Source organism: Electrona antarctica, assembly GCF_951216825.1.
Source record: "Electrona antarctica genome assembly, chromosome: 15".
Classification (NCBI taxonomy): Eukaryota; Metazoa; Chordata; class Actinopteri; order Myctophiformes; family Myctophidae; genus Electrona; species Electrona antarctica.
The window spans coordinates 35,646,083-35,666,680 of record NC_136796.1 but is presented as its reverse complement, the minus strand read 5'-3'; the positions used below and the strand labels follow the sequence as shown (position 1 = coordinate 35,666,680).

The 20,598-nt window shown below is 42.1% G+C and overlaps 2 protein-coding genes and 1 long non-coding RNA gene across 4 annotated transcripts in view; all 3 read right to left on the bottom strand.

Annotated features, from left to right (window-relative positions):
• The window catches only part of LOC306938217 (homeobox protein Hox-A10-like), a 71,890-nt gene that overhangs the window by 36,217 nt on the left and 15,075 nt on the right, over positions 1–20,598 (bottom strand). The gene's annotated exons all lie outside the window — the stretch shown is intronic.
• On the bottom strand, positions 8,024–10,405 carry LOC306939062. The gene is made up of 3 exons (XR_013791824.1): positions 10,242–10,405; positions 8,403–8,574; positions 8,024–8,082 (listed from the first exon to the last, which is right to left on the bottom strand). It is a non-coding gene; the product is annotated as an uncharacterized lncRNA (long non-coding RNA).
• Positions 12,977–14,223, bottom strand: hoxa13a (homeobox A13a; the record flags this gene model as incomplete). The annotated part of the gene is made up of 2 exons (XM_079522747.1): positions 13,457–14,223; positions 12,977–13,224 (listed from the first exon to the last, which is right to left on the bottom strand). Exons 1-2 carry the CDS (start codon positions 14,115–14,117, stop codon positions 12,977–12,979), a joined length of 909 nt encoding a protein of 302 aa, XP_079378873.1. The 5' UTR covers positions 14,118–14,223.

Sequence of the window (20,598 nt, the reverse complement as noted above, 5' to 3'; positions counted from 1 at the left end):
GCTGAACACGCTGATATGTGTTTCCCAGCACACAGACTTACGGTTCTCTTAATTGGCTAGCGTTAGGGTTAGTTTTCAACGCGCGATAGCTCGGGAACAATAGGTCCGTCAGCCAAGTAATCACATGGGCGCGTACAGCTCTCCAAGATCTACGCTCCGATAGGTCCGCCATTCTCGTGCGACACCCGTAGCAAGAGTTCTCCAACTCTGACCTGTAATCCACAAGCTTTATAGACATGCTAAACCTTACAGTGTATTGAATGGTGAAATGCGAACCCTAATTTTGAGAACCACACGTCCGTGCGCGGGGAGACACATATTGGCGCGTTCGTCGGATCTATAGCTATGCGTGGATGTAAAGCACGCCCATTTTCGACCTTTGTGGGAGGAGCTATCGCACATCAAAGTCTAACCCTAGTTTTCTGAACCACATGACCGTGTGTGGAGAAACACATATCAGATTGTTCGTCCTGACAAGCTATATAACATACTAAAAGATGGGCCTCTAATATCCAATGGTTTTTTACTTAGAGGCCTTAGAGAGGCTAGACAAATAACAACATTTTTTTTCCCAACGGGACCAATTACATTAAATCCAGCGTGAAAAAGTGAGTCAGACTAAGTAGTTTTTGTAAAAAAAAAAAAAACGTTGTGTTTGTGGGGTCCAAAAAACGTGTCTAAAAAAATATCTAAAATATTTAGAAGTGTCGTAGAGACTTGAAACCAATTCCATTGGATTCCCCGTGCTTCAGACATGGATAGACACCCTTTGTTTTAGAAAAATTAAGGTTTTACCCTGTCGACTATAGCTTAAAAGGGGCTCGACGCCGCACAGGGGTCACGGGCGTGACCTTTGATAGTTAGAAGTGTCGTAGAGACTCAGGACGAAGTTCAATGGATTCAGCTTGATGAGACGAAGAAAATATTTGCCTGCTCAAAACAAACGGACAAATTTTGGATTTTTAATTGATTTTAACGCGTTGGAGGCCACTAACAATCCAATTTTTTAAGGATTCCTCTAAATACACTTCCCCCCCTATGTCAAGTAAGGGAAATCTAATGGTGTTAGTTTTAACTGTCTAGAAGACTTAGAAATGGGTCAAATTGCTGTTTGAAAGTTAAAGAAATTCATATTTTCTCGAATTGTAGTCATTTTGCTCCAAAACTCCTTCTACCCCCACTAAACCAATGGCGCTGAATCGGAATATGTAGGTTATATCTCAATCCGACACCCAGAAGTGCCTTAACCCTAAAGACACCCCCAGGGGGGCGACACGACAACGGTGGGGGTCCGCGGACCCCCGCGGCACGAGACCACTGGGAGCGCGTCCGGGACGGCGGCCCGGTTCGAACGAGATTCCCCCCGTCCGAAACGGCCCAGGGACGGCCGAGATACCCCGCGGACCCACGCGGACCCCCACCTGGGCACGAGACCCCCGGGAGCGCGTCCGGGACGGCGGACTGAAGGGAACAAGGGAACGCCCCTTTTCTGTTTCCGTTTCCGCAGACACTCTTGGACAGGTCCGCTGCCGGAGACAGGTCCTTCTCAGAGTGCGTGCTCAGAGTCATGTTTCAGGGCGCTCGTCCTTTACGAGCGTCATGACGCAACTTCACCCTTTTTTGCAGATCTTGATACATTTACAACGTTAACGTCTATAAACGTTCAGATTTCAAATCATAAGTGGTCACCCCAGGGCCATGGATGTTACAATTCTCCCCGTGTGGTTATAAGTACATGTATCTTCCTTATGATTAAATAAAAAGCATTTTAATCCGATCGTCGGCCATTGTCTGTCTATGCGACCCTATCGGCTGGGAGTTGTATTGCATTCTGATACATTATAACGTTTTGAGAACATGGCCACAAATCGGATTAAAATGCTTTTTATTGAACAATAAGGAAGACCACTTATGATTATTATTGCTCATAATAGTTGGTGTTGATTTACTGTAGCTTGCATACTTATTCATTCAACTATCCATAGGTTGTAGTCTTAACTGCAGCTGACTGTATTGCTTACAGTACAGTATACAGCATCATGCTCATATCCAGTATAGTAGCCTGCATTCATTTGACAGAATAGTGTTCATTACATTATACTATAATACATTATACTTACCATATACATATTTAAAATGGTTTATTCATTACACCAATTATGTCAGTCCAAGTGCAGATTGCTAGAGCAGGCATATATAACTGTAAAGTGAAAGACATGCTGTAATAAATACATTGGGGATGTGTCACCAACCAGGTGTGACATAGACTACCGTTTACAGTACATGTCACAGGCTAAAATGGAGACCCCCTGGGACAAGAACAAAAATGAAAATAATTTGTTTTAGGAATACAAGTAGTGAAATTAGGTATATATGGGCACAATAACTTCCTGTGGAAGAACAAATAATTGCATTGCATACATAGGATTTTCAGACTTTACATACTGTAGTAAACTATAATCATTCATGAGGTTCATACAGAAGTTGTATAAATTGAAGAACTTGGAAGAAACAACATTCAAAGTGCAAATGGTTTTTAATGAAAAAAATAAATAAAAAAACAGAACATGTTTAAGGCACTTGGTGCTCAATCTGTCAGAGGCATGGTCCAGACATCAGCTGGGTAATTCCTTGCAGGTTCCCAGCTGTCATCCCAGGTCTTGCCACTGTAAAAGTAGAAATAAATGAAATGAAATGAATTAATTTAGAGCATGGGCTGCAAAGTCTTTGTGTAATAGGATTTCTTTCTTAGTGTTTTTGTTTTAACAACTTGAACCCTTGTAGCATTGAAGAAAAGAAAAGATCTACAAGGTGTGTAGATCATCTATTTTTGTTGAAGAGATTTGGTGTACAGGGGAAAACAGTATCATGCAGCCCTAATGTTCGGGAGATACCCATATAGGGGTTTGACATACCCCTATATGGGCATCTCCCTACTATTATCCACCTTCGATTCACCCTATATGAGGCAGCGTCCGCGACAGGACAAGCAGAGTTCAAGCCATCATCAGCCCCACAACAAGTTGAACCAATACTGGAACTGGCCGGCTCTACGGAGATCCGAACCACCGCCCAACAGACCCCTGTCACGGATAGCAGAACCCCTCACTTCATCTCATACAGGCAGACATAACTGCCTTTACGACCCAGTTATAATCATCCATTAATACCTCCTATTGCTACTCAACCTGCGGCCCATGGTCCGCATGCTGCTCCTGCTTATTGTATCTGTGGCCCGTCATGATCAATAAGAATATAATTAGTTATCGTGATTGTTTTGAACATAATTGTAGGTATTGTAACTTATTCACCTTATTCAACCTCAATGAAACTTGTTCATTGAGGTTTGGCCTTGTGGAAATGTGGGTTTTTACTGTGCGTTTCCTTAATTTTTAAACTAGACGTGTAGTCTGTTACAAAATAACAGATATTTTTAGTTTGCAGCCTTTGGACTTTTGGATTTCCGTTGAGTAGTCCTGTCCAAGTGGAACCCGCTCTGATCGGCGGTGTTCGGGAAAACCTGCTGCCAGCGATCTACCGTATACTAGAATTATACGTTCACCCCTTGAACATGCATGACTATTGCCTACATGTAAAAGATAAGACATGAAGCATAGCTGCCATTGCCAACATCCCACTTTGAAAAATACAGACTAAATTGCTGTTTATTTCATCAATTTGATTTCCTTATAAAACATGATAATCTTGTGTAACAGGACAAGATTAAAATACATATGTGAAGTCAGAAAGAGAAGTCAACATTACTGGACAAACATTAATCACTAGAATAGTAATTAATAGACATTCAAGCTGTAACTTAGATAGCATATTATATTATATAGACATACACTATATTGAATATATGCATAGTTTCATTATATAGATATTACACTGTTAGGTTCATAGCTTACATATGATTCAGGGTGACGTTTTATGTATGTGATAATCATGGTTTGTTCTTGCTTACTGTAAATCGCTCTGGATTAAGAGCGTCTGCTAAATGCCTAAATTGTACAAGCTAGTTACACAGAACCTTCCAATCCAACTGTGGACTGTGGACAACGGTGGACTGGAGCTGCCAATCAAGCCCATATGCTTAAGAGCACACAGCCACAGCTGCACACAGCGGGAGTACAGAGCGAGAGTAATGCAAATTTGAGAGGCAAGACAAAATTGTGGGATCAGACCACTGCCTCTGGTAGGGCAAATAGTGTAAATAGAAAAATGTCTTACCATCCACCGGTGCAAGGCTCCCAACGCACGAACACTTGTTTTTCTCTCTGCAAAACACACACACACACACACACACACACACACACAGTGTGAGCAGTAAAATGACCTCACAGTTCCTCACACTATTGCAATGCAGAAAACCTGGTGACGTGAAATTAACCCAACTGTGGATTGTATTAATTAACCCAATTAGATCTGAGCCACGTGTTTTTGCAGAGTATGTTTCTTTTAATGATCAATCGAACGTGTCCAGGTTGAGGACCAATGAGATAGATATACAGTATAGGAACTTGGAACCTTGGTTTGAAAACCACTGGTGTATACAGTCAGTGTGTGGGTGTAAGCACACTAATGGCTCGTACACACTGCCCGATACTTGCTCCGATTATGCTGTCGGGGAGCATTTCTTGTGTCAAACCCCCGATCTGACACAAGATCAGGCTTTGATCGCCCTGTGTAGCCTGGCTATTTCTGTGTGTGTGGCGTGCACACAGTCGCAGAGAGAGAGATGCGTCCAGCGTCGGTCTCGTAAGATGTCAAAATGAATTGGAATAAAAAACAAATGATGTAACCTATATCGGGTCTGGATCGCATCTTGGTGAACTCTTGAGTTTCTACACATTTTTAATTTCAAAATGCCATGCTTTTCCATAGTGTAATTAACAGATTTAGTAGATTAATACACACATTTAGTTGGTACTATACCAGATACAAATCAATTATGCACATGATTTACGCTTGATTTATTCTTTATCGATTCATGGTGTCACATAAAAAAATAGCCGATCTACAATATCACAGCTTGTAGATCGGCTATTTTGTAATAGCCGATCTACACCAGGACGGTAGACAAAAGACAGTAGGACTTTAAAAGTTGTCGGGGAGTCATTAGATCGTTGTATTTCACATTACAAGAGTCTTTCTTTGAAATCGGCTGTTATTACGCATATCTTTGTGGCTTTCACAGAATTCACACTAAATGATTGATCGCCGACTAGGGATCACATACTGTGAGTTCACCAAGATGCGATCAAGACTAAATTCATTTTCACATCTCACGTATAGGTGCAGGATTCTGTGATGTCTCTCTCTCCTCCGCACACATGCACAGCACAGCAAGCCACGCACGCACGCACACACAGCGCACATGGTTTTAATATCAACATTATTCAAGTGAGATGAGTTGGTTTTATAGACTATTATAATAATAATAATAAAAAATTATAAAGCGCTTTTCAAAAACAATATTTACAAAGTGCTTTACAGTGTCAAAGGATAACCAACAACAATCAAATGAAATGCATAAAAATAGACAGTGTAAGACAATAATAGAACCAAGGCATATACATACATGGACATGAAAAAATGAGCAACATGATAAATCTAAGGAAAGGCTTTAGTGTACAGATAAAGTGTTTTCAAATGTGATTTGAACGTTGACACTGAGTTAGCTAGCCTTAGAGCGAGAGTCTGGGTGCCCGGGCAGCAAAAGCCCGGTTGCCCATAGTGGCGAGTGGAGGGAACTTCCAAGAGGGCCAGACCTGAGGATCTAAGGGTGCGTACAGGCCTGTATGGTTTTAGCATATCTGAGCTATAACTGGGAGCCAGGCCTCGCAGGGCTTTAAAAGTAATCAATACAATTTTAAAATCAGCTCTAAAAGTCACTGGCAGCCAGTGGAGAGCAGCCAGGATTGGTGTAATGTGGTCCTTCCTCCGAGACCTTGTTAGTAGTCTAGCTGCGGAGTTTTGCACAAGTTGAAGACGGGAGATAACTTTTTTGCTGAACCCTGAGTATAGTGAATTGCAGTAGTCTAAGCGAGATGAAATAAAAACATGAATTACTTTTTCAAGGTCTGCAAATGATAAAAATTACCTAATTTTAGAAATATTTCTGAGTTGAAAGAAACAAGATTGTTCTTGTATCTTGCACATTAAAAGATAAGTCAGAGTCAAACATCACGCCCAAGTTGCGGGCCGAGGTCTTAACATTGATAACATAGAGTGCCAAGATGTGACTGGATGGTGGAGTGTGAAGGACCAAATAGGAGGATCTCAGTTTGTTGACCCATTAAGTTGGAGAGAGTTCTGGGACATCCAACTATTCATATATAACTATTTAACAGCAATATTAGGCTAATATAGCTACCAATATGTATGATACCTGGATTTCCCACGGAATAGAGCACCGGAGTCTGACGTCAACATCAGTATAGGGCGCTAAGTCCACAGGTTCATGTACTTTTGTATTTGCATTGTAATCCCCATAGGGGTTTTAGATCGCCTCATAAGAACTGTGTTTGAAAAATAAACAAATCATCAGTCATGGATATGAAGAATCAACTGACTGAGAGAAAATTCTAATGTTACTGCTGCTGAATTAGTTACATTTTCACAACAGACGAGTGACGTCAGGACTTCAGCGCTCTATAAAAGGTTATATCTATCGTTGCAGACAGACACACTTTCTGTCAGCCACAGCTTTCCTTTGCTCTCATTGGTTGGAATATGGACCTTCTCAGGACGCGGTCGCAACCCGGTTCATACTGTATGATGTCCATTAGGCGAGAGGATATCAAACCTGCCAGATATTTAGAAACGGTCGGAAAGTCATTGGTGAGCCGCTGGATCTTCTCACAGATCCTTTTACACACAGCGATCAAAGCCTGATCTTGCATTAGATCGGGGGTTTTGTCAGCAAGCGCCTAAAATGCTCCCGACAGCATAATCAGAGCAAATAGTAAAATAGTATAATAAAAAGAGAATAATAAAAAGAGTAGTGTATACATGGTTCTACATTCTTACCTCGTGTATCCTTCTCCCACGTATCTCCTTATAATTGAAGAGTGCATTTGAAGAGTTACATTTCTTGCAACCTTAAATGATGAAAAGACAACAGTTTATTAAGCCTGTGTTAATATCGGCAGCATTTTACACTTGTGTCCATGTGAGTTTTTCCCAAGTTTTTGGCAAACACATATTACTCATCTGAGTTTCACTCACATAGCCCCATTAGCTTAACCACATTAATCATTGGGTCCCAGAGAACATGTAGGGTCTTGTGTATAACAATAGCCTGTTTAAAAACTCTAATATTTGCCTAGAGGCTAGAAAAGTAGTAAGACGATACTAAGCAAAACGTACCGACTTTCTTCTTTTTAGGATTCCCTACAGCCACTGGCTTATTTCTTCTTTTCTTCTGGACAGGCAGTGGGGTGGGAGCAGAGAGAGGAGTAGAGTCTGGTGGGGTGGGAGCAGAGAGAGGAGGAGTAGAGTCTGGTGGGGTGGGAGCAGAGAGAGGAGTAGAGTCTGGTGGGGTGGGAGCAGAGAGAGGAGTAGAGTCTGGTGGGGTGGGAGCAGAGAGAGGAGGAGTAGAGTCTGGTGGGGTGGGAGCAGAGAGAGGAGGAGTAGAGTCTGGTGGGGTGGGAGCAGAGAGCGGAGGAGTAGAGTCTGGTGGGGTGGGAGCAGAGAGAGGAGGAGTAGAGTCTGGTGGGGTGGGAGCAGAGAGCGGAGGAGTAGAGTCTGGTGGGGTGGGAGCAGAGAGAGGAGGAGTAGAGTCTGGTGGGGTGGGAGCAGAGAGAGGAGGAGTAGAGTCTGGTGGGGTGGGAGCAGAGAGAGGAGGAGTAGAGTCTGGTGGGGTGGGAGCAGAGAGAGGAGGAGTAGAGTCTGGTGGGGTGGGAGCAGAGAGCGGAGGAGTAGAGTCTGGTGGGGTGGGAGCAGAGAGCGGAGGAGTAGAGTCTGGTGGGGTGGGAGCAGAGAGAGGAACGTCTTCAACAGGTGTCAGCGTGATTAACTCTTCATCTGGAGTGTCCAGCTCCTCTGGGAGGTCCTGCTGCTCCTCGCCTGGACTCCCTGTGATTATGAACATGTTTACTTTAATTTTAAATGTGTACTTATTAACGAAGACGCGCTCACACACACTTTAGGCATTTAGCAGATGCTCTTAATCCAGAGCGATTTATAAGCATGAATCACACACACACACACACACACACACACACACACACACACACACACACACACACACACACACACACACACACACACACACACACACACACACACACACACACACACACACACACACACACACACACACACACACACACACACACACACACACACACACACACACACACACACACACACACACACACAAAACACTTTCTTACATGCAGCCAGGAGATACTGATATGCAGTTTTCATATTTGTCAGAACATCCTTCAGAACTGTCATATCCATGCCTGGGGACACCATGAGTTCTGCCTTCCAGGTATTCGTCCTCTCATTCTTACGGCCAAAGAATAAAATTGGCTTAAAGCCCAAACTCCCAAGTTTTGTAATCTGAAATGAACAAATGAAGAAAAGCAGTTGGTACCACTACATTATTGCAAATGAAGGACAACCCTTGAAGTACAGCAATACATGGCAACTTGAGGTACTCTTCATTAATATTTCATCATGACTTTTCACAAAAAAATAAAAATAGATATGATAAAAAATCACGCATGTTTAGTCTTTTAGGGTTAATAAGAAGTGATTTTATCGTCTACAGGCTTGTGTGAAAACCCCAGCTTGACAGTTTTGAAGTTGCTCGATTCAGTATTTAGATATTTGTCTCCACCAGGCCGAAGGCATGGGGAGAGAGTATGTTTTGCACTCCGTCCGTGTGTGTGTGTGTGTGCGTGCGTCCGTCTGTTACCAGCTAATCTCCGGCACCGTTAACCCGGTCGGTGCCACATTTTGCGCGCACACTCCCTGGATGCCAACGATGAACCTCTGCCCCAAGTTTCCCAGAACGGCCTGTTATAGCGCCAGGTTTAATGTTTGTGTTTAGGTCAATGTTTGTTTTAAAAACGCCATTGACAATGAAGAGAAATTAATGTTTGTTTAGTCACTAACACAAACGCTGCTTTGCTTTTCATCACCCCCCTGAATCAAGCAACTTGATTTTTTATAGGGGTTTCTTGTGACCCTACCATTAACATGGCAGGCAAAAATGTCAAACTTCCCTTATGCTTTAAGTAGCATGTGACATGTCATACTAGGGGGTTTTCATGATTCTGAATACATTCCAACCATTAGTTTTTCACAAAATACACTCCTTGGGCTAAAAACAGCCATAGCCACTTGCCCAAATGTGCCCAAAATGTGCTGACCTCATCACATTTGTGATGACCTCATCACATTTGTCATGACGTCTATGGCTGCCCAAGGAGTGTTTTTTGTCCAAAACGAATGCTTGGAATGGATTCAGAATCATGAAAACCCCCTAGTTTGACACGTCACATGCTACTTAAAGCATAAGGAAGGTTTGACATTTTTGCCTGCCATGTTAATGGTAGGGTCACAAGAAACGCCTATAAAACATATTGCTCAATACCAACAGCCGGTCAGCAAGTGGATTCATTTATGTATGTAGACAATATTTTAGGCCAATAAAAAAATACTATATACCACATTTCCCACACGTCCACCTCGGCTGCCGGACTAAGAGGAAGATGAGAGACACCAGACCCAACCACACAGTAGTGCTGAAGACCTATACCAAATCAAACCTGGGCTTCCATAAAACCTCATCAGTGCCACAGGCTAATTGCCTCCATGCCATAGCAGATTGACGAAGCAATTTGTTCAAAAGTAACCCTACTTTTCAGATGGTTGACATTTCTGTAGGCGTATTATAAATCTTGTTTTGATTGGTCTTTTATTTTTGAGGGGCCCTAGCCCCTCCTTATATACAGGTTTAATGTTTGTTTTGTCTCAATGTTTGTTTTACATCATGTTGTAAGATAAGAGCACCCCTCACTTCACACGGGTGTGATTTTTTTTCTCATTAGCTGTATGCCATAATTAAGATTAAAAAAAGCTTTTAAATATTTCACTTCATGTGCAATGAACCTATAATATATCAAAGTTTCACTTTTAAAATTATCTTTTCTATTAACTTTTACATGATATTATATTCTTATTCTTTTTTCAAGATCTAAATATATAGTAGATTGACTTACTGCAACTCTTGCACTGTCCACAGCTCGGTGGGTGACCTTGTGTCTCACTTGTGTCTTTCTCCACTCAGCGTCATATTTTTTTAATTTTTGATCCAATTTGTCGGTCATTGTCAGAGCTTGTAAACATTGGGAACAGGTTTTGCTCCCTGGTTCTGACAATGCTTGACATGTTCTATTTGGACATTGTCTTACTTTTGGTTTTGTCATTTTTTTTCAGCTGGGGAGGGGGACAGCGAGAAAGCCAGAGGGAGCTGGAGAGAGAGAGAGAGAGAGATAGAGAGAGTGGCTCTTAAAAGTGCCTTTTGTTTTGTTTGTGTTGGAGAGTTGTTTGAGGTTGGAAGATCTGTAAGAGAAAAAATATGATTCAGAATGTAACACCCAACTGTTGGAACTTCTATTCAGAATCCTATTGCAGTGTCAATGTCAAATTAATACCGGTATCTAACTAATTGTGATAAAGCTCAGTTTTCACTGAGCTTCATCACAATGTTTTGGATTGCATCTATTTATGATTAACTTGAGTACAATGAACCAAAATGAAAAGTGAGTGGTGCAACTCCGTGTGTGGGTTCCGGGGGGGGGGGGGGGGGATTTCCAGACCCCCAGGAACGCGCCCTGGGGGGCGGGGCGGTTCCGACGTGCAGCCCCGTGTCCGAAACGGTTGAGAAATGACAGAGTTACTGTGTGCCGGTCCCTCTACTGTACCCTCTACTGTACTGTACTGTACTGTCACTGTATTGGCACACCCGAAATCATCATATATACAGTTAATATGTGCGTGTGTGTTTGTGTGTGTTAGGTTGCGCACAGGTGGTGAAAAACAACCTGTTTTCATGCTCATACCTACCCAGCCAGCCAGCCAGGCAGGCACCCACACACATAAGTCCCCAAGGGAGTGGTTGCACCACTCAAAAATATACTGTTAATGAGATGGTTTGACTTCATAAAGTATTCAATAACAACCACAACTCAATAAAACATTTCGTTTTGCCTTTAGTCACAAATGCTACATCACATGGAGTTGTTGTTTAGCACAGTAGTTAGTTCCCAAACATTTTCATGTCAAGGACCCCCAAATTGACACTAATTAGCCCGCGGACCCCCATTAGAAAATATATGCCAGGGAAGGGATGATTTTTACGGCTGTAGCAGTATGGAACCAAATGGACCTGTTAGGGTCTGTACAGACTACAGACCCTAACAGGGTTCATTTGGTTCCAAACTATCATTAAGCTGGGGACCCCCTGGAACTCCCTCAAGGACCCCTGGGGGTCCCCGGACGTGCCGGACCCCACTTTGGGAACCACTAGTTTACTAGCAATTAGCTTGTTAGCTTAGCTAAGGGATGTGTTGATGTGTTGATAATGCAGACACGGATGCTACCAATATACACTAACACATCATACGTCAACGTCAACAATAACCCTGTGGCGTTGTTCTATCATTTAGGGGTTGTGCAGAATACGATGTATGTATTTTAAGTACAAATATAAGATTATACAGGTAATGTTGCAAATGCATCTTACCTGAAGTATAGTCAAAATCGCAATGACCGCCGAGGACGTGACGTCATCGGTTCATGCATACATACGCCCATTATTTTATTCTATCAAGCAAAAGTTACAAAACTAAGGTAAACTTGAATAATGTAAATAACAATTTATTCTATCATTTACAGTTAAATGTATTTAAATACATGCATTCAGACCGCTGGGAATATAATTATTTTTATTTGTATTATTATTATTTGTTTTATTATGGTGGTCAAGATCATAGATATATTGGTCTAGATCCTGTTAGACAGGATACGGAAACAGTCCAAGGGTGTCCATGTATGTAGATGCGTGGTTTCAAACCGGATGCAGCCAGCCGAGGACTCGGCCGGGAGCAAACATGTTTTATAATAATGATTGATACATTAAGTTATAAATAAAACAATTAACAGTGCCAGAGTGCCAGAACAAAATGCCAGAAAATAATAATTGATATAAAAACACACTGAGATCGATAGATCCATCGATATATAGATGTAGAGATATGAAATACAACTGGTTTTGTCAGAACTTTATTGACAGTAGAGTAGTATAAGGAAGTAATCTGACCTGACGTCACAGGTTTGCAAAAGTGTTTTTCTCGAAAAATACACATCGGAAAATTACCAAATTAGTATGAAAATGCTCAGAATATTTACAGCTGTTTGTGAAAAATGGTTTATCGTTTAGTGCAAGTCTTTTTAGCTCACGCTTACGGTTTTGTGGCATGCATCCATAATGGTCCCTGGCCAGACATATCATGTCGGCTGAGGAATTGTATTAATATCTATAGAGTGACCAGGGACGACGCAGCTTGTCGTCGGAGGCTGACCAGGGACGACACCCAGTGTCGGATCATGGTTGTGACATTCCGACATATATTATCGTCCGGAGACCGAGAGGCTGTTGGAAATGGTGGGCTCACCAAGCATTTACAGGCTCAACACTTTGTTCCAAAAAGCTCCGGGAACTCATTTGGCAACATACACATATGAATCATGTTCAGTCAGGATTCAGGAAACAGTTCGTTGTTTCAATCCAGAAGTATTATTGGTGTGTGTGTGTGTGTGTGTGTGTGTGTGTGTGTGTGTGTGTGTGTGTGTGTGTGTGTGTGTGTGTGTGTGTGTGTGTGTGTGTGTGTGTGTGTGTGTGTGTGTGTGAAATTGTTTATTTTCCACCAATGTTGTCCTTAAAAAAAAGAAACTAGCTGATCGGTTTCACTTTCTGGACAACTTTCTTCTCCTTTACGCGTCTGTTTTGAAACCATATTGTGACCTGTCTCTCGGACAGGTTGGTTTGAGCCGATATCCTCCTCCGTTTGTCCTTCGTGATAAATTTATTGGCGGCGTACTCGCGCTCAAGTTCCTTCAGTTGCACCTTGGTGTATGGCACGCGCTTCTTTCTTCCACGTCGGTACGAACCCGCGTCCCCTCCGACGTGAGACACCGCGTCTGAATGGGTAAACGACAAGATAAAGTGTTAGCGATAAAACAAAATAAAAATAAACAAAATAAAATACATACAAATACCGGTAACTAATTTAACATAACATAACTATCGCAGGTCTACATGAATAGATGTCATTTTTGTATATATTTTTAAATTACTCAATTTATCTGCCAGTATATATATTTGTGGTTACAACCAGGTAAAAGCTTGGATTGTGATTAAGTAGCCGTATACCTGGTATCGAGCTCTTCCACATGTGGCTCGGCTGGGGCTGCTCCTTGGCGCAATAGACCTGGCTGTTCCATCCATTTGTGGTGAGAGTCCATGGCTGATAGCTTTCCATGGGCAGCAGCGGCTCGTGTCTGGCCTCCGCCGGCCCACTGATGGTTGGCACCACGGGGACGTCCAGGTAACTCGGTACAGGTTGGTATGGGCCCGAGGGGTAGGTCGGGTAGAAGGCGAACTCCTTTGCCCGAGAGGTGAAATCGTCACCCGAGGCGGACGTGTCCATGTATTTCTCCCCGTACGCGGAGGGGGGCTGCGTTCCGCACGACTTTATGCTGCTGTGATGCGACATTCTGCACGGGTAATAGCCGCTGCCAAAGTATCCATAGGGCAGAGACGCGCTCGACGAGCTTTGGGCCGCCGAGCAAGGGCTGCACTGCTTCACCGGCTCGCCCATGCCAGAGGTGGGCACGTCGCCGGACGAGTACGCGGTGCTCGGTGCCAAGGAGGCAGGGTGCGCCATCAGATTCCTGCACTGGTTCGCCGCAAAGTTGCCGCCAGCGAAACCCTCCATGTTCTTGCTCACTTCATCGGAACCGACGCCGTTGTCGTAGAGGAACATCACCGACGGGTCGACCCAGCGAGGACGGAGGAGCAGTGACGTTGTCATAGCACGACATCCAACATTGAGGCTTCTGGCTCTTTTTTAAAAAGCCCAGAGACTGAAAAAAGGAGATACCGATTCCGAGAGAGTAAGCTACTCTGACGCGCACGGGAGCACCAAAGATTGCGTCCTCATTGGACAAGGCTTTGCCACGTGACAGGGCTATGCAAAGAGGACGATAAACATCTCCCACAGCAGATAATTAAATGTAGAAAAATGCGGCGTAGTAAGGTGAACATACCTATCAAGGCAATTAGTTTTCCTTGTGCATGTCAAATGACACACCGCGTGCATTTGAGGGGGGAAAAACGTAATTAAACATCAACATATCCATAAGATCATAATTTCACATAGGACTGAATGTTGGGACTATTCATATAGTCATTGAATGAAATGCAGACAATAGCCTGGCTACAATTCACCCAAAATGGTCGACTCTGCTATTCACAAATCAAAATAGCCTATGGGCATTTCTTATGGGAAATGTCTGTTGCAGTGACAAATTGACAATGTTTTGTTTACATAGGCATATTCTACCCTGTCCATGATATTTTCCACACATGCCCCAAAGCATAACATGCAAATGTTAATCTTGCACAAACAATATATAGACGCAGTACACACAATAACCAATTGCTTCCTCTAAAAACAAAATGTATATTTGTAATCATGTAGATGTATATGCCTATACTACAGACTAAAATAATCTATTGGTATATTGCACTATTGCAGTGTCCATAACGCTTGCGCATGCATTTCTCGTATAGCTGCAGTCCTTATAAGCTGGGAAATGTAACAAAGTAGTAAAATGGCCTATACTTTCACCTGGCAGGCTATATCGAACAAAATGAGTGAATTCGGATATAACGTCATGGTTTAGTGAATATTCCAGACGCCCAGCAACTTCCGACATGTTTACAATATGTACAGACAGAAAACAGCGCAGAGCTTGGCACTGCGTGCTGTTTTTTTTTTTTTACATACGAGGTAGTCGCGGCTAGAGGCCAAGGTCAAGTTGAAAGTTGCTGTCTCGCCATCAAGCCTGTTGGGCTATTCAGTCTTTGAAGAGACCGTCTGAGTGCTTGAAAAGGACGGAAGAAGGGTGAGAATTCCTGCTTTGGAAGACATTAAATTTTACAGGCATTTTGTTTTCTCCTATAGCCGTTTTAGTCTCACAAACCATGCTAACCTTGCACTTGGGTGGTGGTGCACACTTTTGTGTCTCCGCGTTCATATATAACTGGGATGTTTTTTTCTTTTTGCATTTGCAGGCTTTTAGAGGAGGTTTGGCGAATACGTGTGAAAATGATGTGATCTGTGAAGAGAAGGAGCGGGATAGACGCGTCGTTGTGTGGCTGTCTGGTGCGTGTTGGTGTTTACGACCAGTGCAGGCTCTGTGACCGCACCGTGTTGACGAAAACGAGAACTGGTAGCCTATATCTTTGACTGGGTTTGTGATACCTTGTCACAATGCAACATGGGATTGGGCTTGCTCAGATGCCAGATAACTTTGTACAAATGTGTGGTGCTGAGAGGTTGAACTTTGACGGGACCAGTAGCAGCTATACGCCGATGCAATGCGTAAAAGTCAAACCCAGTTATTTTCCTATCTAGCAATAACAATGATATGCTAAATGCATTTGCATAACTTGCACCACTCATCACCACCACAACCTTATAACGACAGATATACACAAGATATAGGTCTATATAAAATAGCATGCAGGATGCATTATTTTAATTCATATACTTTTAAGCTGCACGAACAAATACGCACTGATCAATGATAACCTCTTGGGAGAGTAGGCCCATGTTAATTAACAAACCATATCTGCAGCTATATTTCTGACAGGTGGTATTTGTTCATGTAGGCTATTCTCAACACCATTGTAGGCGTCACAACCGTATAGTTCACGTGCTATAGCTAGCCTGGGCTTTAGCTCATTTTTAGCATTTGATGCTACAGAGACAGCATTAAAGGGGGGAGTCTACATTCTTACATGTGTATACAAAATACGATTGAGAGTAGCCAATATCAAAACACAGTTGCAGGAATATTCGTGAAAATGCCAGAACAGGGTGTTCTATATATTTTTGTCTGCTGGGAACTGGTGGTGAATGCATGACTAAATGATAAAACGCAGCCATAAATCAATTATGCATATCAATTATGCATACTTCACGCCATTGTATAATCCCCCAAACAACTGATTAACATCTAAAATCTATAAGCAAAAAGTCAATAGGCATATTAAGTTAGTGTAGTGCTACGATTGCATATAAGCCGCAACTTTCAAAACATTTCATCTTCATCAATAGCCTATATACACAATGGAAACACTGATTGAAGACCATACCTGTTGTGGCCATTTTACCACTGCATATAGGCCTATAGCAAGTTGTTTTTTATTTAATTAGAGTCCATAAGTGATATAAAATTAGCTTGGATGATGATTATCCTTTTATATTTTAAAATACATACATCATTTTGCCGTCTTCATATTATATCAAATGCGCTATATGTAGCCTATGACGTTTGATTGCATTTAGCCTGAAGACGGTGCTTGTAGTTCCTTATTTTAAAATTAGGATTCGCTGAAAAGAATAACCTGAAGATTCTTATATGATTCCGAGTCTGATGGTAGGCTCAATTCCTGGATCAGAATTATAATATTATGATTCATGTTTTAGACGGATGCATCAACGGGCCTCGTGCTCTATTGTTCTTAATCCGTGGTTTTGTCACAGGACAGACACATAATTTTCACTGTCCAAAACACGTTTTTCTCCCCCCATAAGTGCACATCTTGCCATCACAACACAAGAGAGCCGTCATGCATGCGGTGTGTTGAGGCCAGTGGTCAGGCCAGACACTGTATACGACGGCTGAGGCGACAAGACCATGCAGCAGACCACCACAGACCACCGCTGAGCGTCAAAACAATGGCCAGACATTCCGCCCGCTTCTGTAGTCATTTACCCCAGCACCGACGGACGTTCAAATTACGTGGCGAACGCTTTCAGGAACAATTTCACCCCCCCAGCTTGAACATAACGACACAACACATAAAATGCCAAAAGGGGCATTCAGAAACTCGAGGGAAGCTGTATAAAGTTATGCTTTGCAATAACTTTGTAGTCTATACTTAATAGCGTTAGTTGTGATGTATAATGTGCTGCAATAAGATCTTACGAACTGCAGACATGCATATAAATTTCAATCCCCTCGCCGACGTGCTGTTTTAGGGAGATAAAGTAGATGGCTGTCAAACAAGTTGCCAAAGCCATAACAGCCAATATGTTTCTGCGGTCAGGGCGGTCAAAGTTAACATTTCCATGTTCTCTAGCTCAAATGTATAAAGGGCGGCATAAGAACTGCACAAAGCTCAAACTCAATTCATTTTTTCACCCGATGCACATGCATGCAGCATTGGAAGCCACTTGTAGGCCCCGAGAGCTAGGCGGACATTTACAATCACAAGGTGAACTTGATGTGTGCCTTATATGACCAGTAGTTTCTTTGTAGATGTCGGTCTTGTTCCGAAGTATATCTCTTAAATATTGCGTTAATGGCGTGCTAAACTATGGAAGGCTAAGCAGCACGTGCAAGCATTTATTGGCACAAAGGAATAACCGTTATAGGTCTACAGTTAATTTCAATGAAATTTCAACTGCCGCCCATTCCCACATCTTTTAATAAGCTATTGGATCAATTGGCGGCAAAAAAGACTCATGTGGATGTGAGTGGAAGCTAGTGGTTGTAATTTCATACAGTTTTAGCCTACCTATTAGGAGGACGTATGGATTTCTATATTTTTTGAATAATTTGGATATATAACATTTTCCATTATACAGTTCATTATAAGGCCCATGCACTTATGGGCTTAATCCGAGCGCAAATCCCCGTTATAGCATAATTGCACCAATCATTCAAATTGTCTATAATTTGCAGGCTATTGTTATTATGATTCACCAAGGGCTACAATCGTAGAAATCAGATTTTCTTTCCAAGCGCGTCGACACTTTGATTGCATCGAATATGGTTAATATTATCGCCAATAAACTACTTTGGGTGGGTTAGGCCTAACATTGTTCAATGCATTGTGTTGACATCATGCATGGGCTATAGGCCACTTGGGCCAATAGCGTCTTCAATTCGTTCAATGAAAATATCCTTAATCTAAAAATGGGCTGAATAAAAAAAGGCAAACAAAGACCGCGACACACGCTCTTATTTCTTGTATACTTTTACAATAAATAATAGGCTTCTGCACGCCGCACGCGACACAGAAAAGTTCCCCTTTCATGTTATCAACTCTTTAGATTCACCAGTTTCTTGTTTGCCTACACGTTGATTGAAATACAGTGAACATTTATTTGATTTCGCTTGTTAAAAGTTTAATTCAAGGTTTGATGGTACTTGTTTTTTCATGTAGGCCTAGTTTAATTTATTTAAAAAATGATTCTAACACAGCCTCAGTCAACTAAATCGTTTTTCATTTTGCATTTTTCCATGCTTATGAGTGACCAATTAATTAATAATAATAATAATAATAATAATAATAATAATAATAATAATAATAATAATAATAATAATAATAATAATAATAATAATAATATATACCTTGATTCTTGAATAACCACACTCACGGGGTATTCTGATGATCGTATTCCAAATTAAGCTATATATAAAAAGGCCGTGGCTTATCTGTAACTACATAAGAAAGGGTAGCCTGATTTTGTGCTTCAAAATGTAATGCATTTAGGCCTCGCTCGCCAATTTACGCAGACGTTGTCTTTTCTCGTTGGAGAAAGGTGTTGGAGGAAAGTGAATGAAGATCACACAGTACATGTAAAAGCACGACATATGGGTTGAGATAATAGTTCAAAACATTTTCCCTATAGGCCTATGTCCTGCTACAAATATATTGGACCCTATGATCACAAGTTCATTTAAGCAAGCCAACAATTTGGTGAAGTAGTAGGCTATGCTAGTTTTAGTATTGAGGGTAGCCTATGTCAATATTTACTTCTGGACCGTGAATAACAGTGATTGGCCTATGGTGGATCACGAGATACGACAGTCAAACCCTGCCCTGTGGGAGTGGGGATAGCCGAATAGACAAAATGCCAAGGCAATGTGGCACGTGCACCAAGAGAGACAATTATTGGATTAAGTTAAAGAATAACGGAATGCAGAATAAGCGAAAGAGCACAGTCCATCTCGAAAAAGCATTGCAACAAGACGAAATCGTAATATCAGCCTCACCTCCAAATAATTGAGATGAGAAGCTATAAGACAAATGAAAATAGGCCTACAAACTGGAGACGTTAGATCTTTCTTGCGCGCTCGCCTATATATCTCGCGTTGCTTTGCTATACTGTTGGATTGGTGGTAAGTGGTGACTGGTAAGCCATACCCCGTGATGTGTGCACTTTAATAGGGTAATATAGCCCTGCATCACAGTAGCCTTTTCTAAGCCGTTCGCGTCATACCGAGATTGTGTGGGATATTGCAGAATGGTGCTGCAAATGGCGATAAAACAGGGCAGATTTCCATAGTCACCTTGCATTCTCAAGACATATATGCCGTGGTCCCAAGGTCAACGACTTAACGTTCTGGTAGTGTCATCCCGTTTCAAGGCCAAGTTGAAGCACGAGGAGACGGGAGTGGCAGGATATAATGAAGGCTAATTTCTCTTCCTCCAGCCCAAGTCAGAGCACACATGCTGGAATAAATACATGCATGGTTCTATAGCCAATACTGATTGTTTTCTTTTAGTCGGGTTTTTATTTTTGCTCCCGCAAACCAAATATTCCAATAGCCCACTGCAAGGACCTGGGATTGGATTACATGCGTACTGCGCAGACTCCATGGTCAAGTTCAAGTTGGACTCGCTAGTAAAACTGAGGGGCGCATTCTGCAATGTCTGCCGTGGGGGGAGCTCCCTTCTTTGATCTCCGCCATGGAGACACCAGAGCGAAGCCCACAACACGTTGGAGTCCACTTTTCGGTAGCCTATACTTTCTTACAGAACAGGACAGTGCTTTGTGACAGCACTGTGCGCCGAGCTTTAACCTTCTGGCGTGTATAGTGCATTTTATGAACCAGAACCACCATTAGTGATGCACTTGGTTTAGCAAACATCACCTTAAGAAGAAAAGGCAAGCAAGCTTTCCAATCCCATCCGGTGTCCTTCACTATCTAAAATACACACCATATAAGTGACACTACTGTAAACGAACAAGGTCATTTCTGGATTGCGCAAAAAGACATTGTAAGCGTTATCTCTGGACAGATCACAAGATACTACCCGTGTTGTCCACGACCCATTGCATAACCCCTGGATAGTGTCAACATGCTGTGATCAACACAATCTGAGACGTTCTTCGGTGGCCTTCCACAAACACCCCCATAGCCTATAATATAGTATATATTATATACTTTCTCATATGATTATTTGAAAAGGGCCTTATGGGGGAAAAG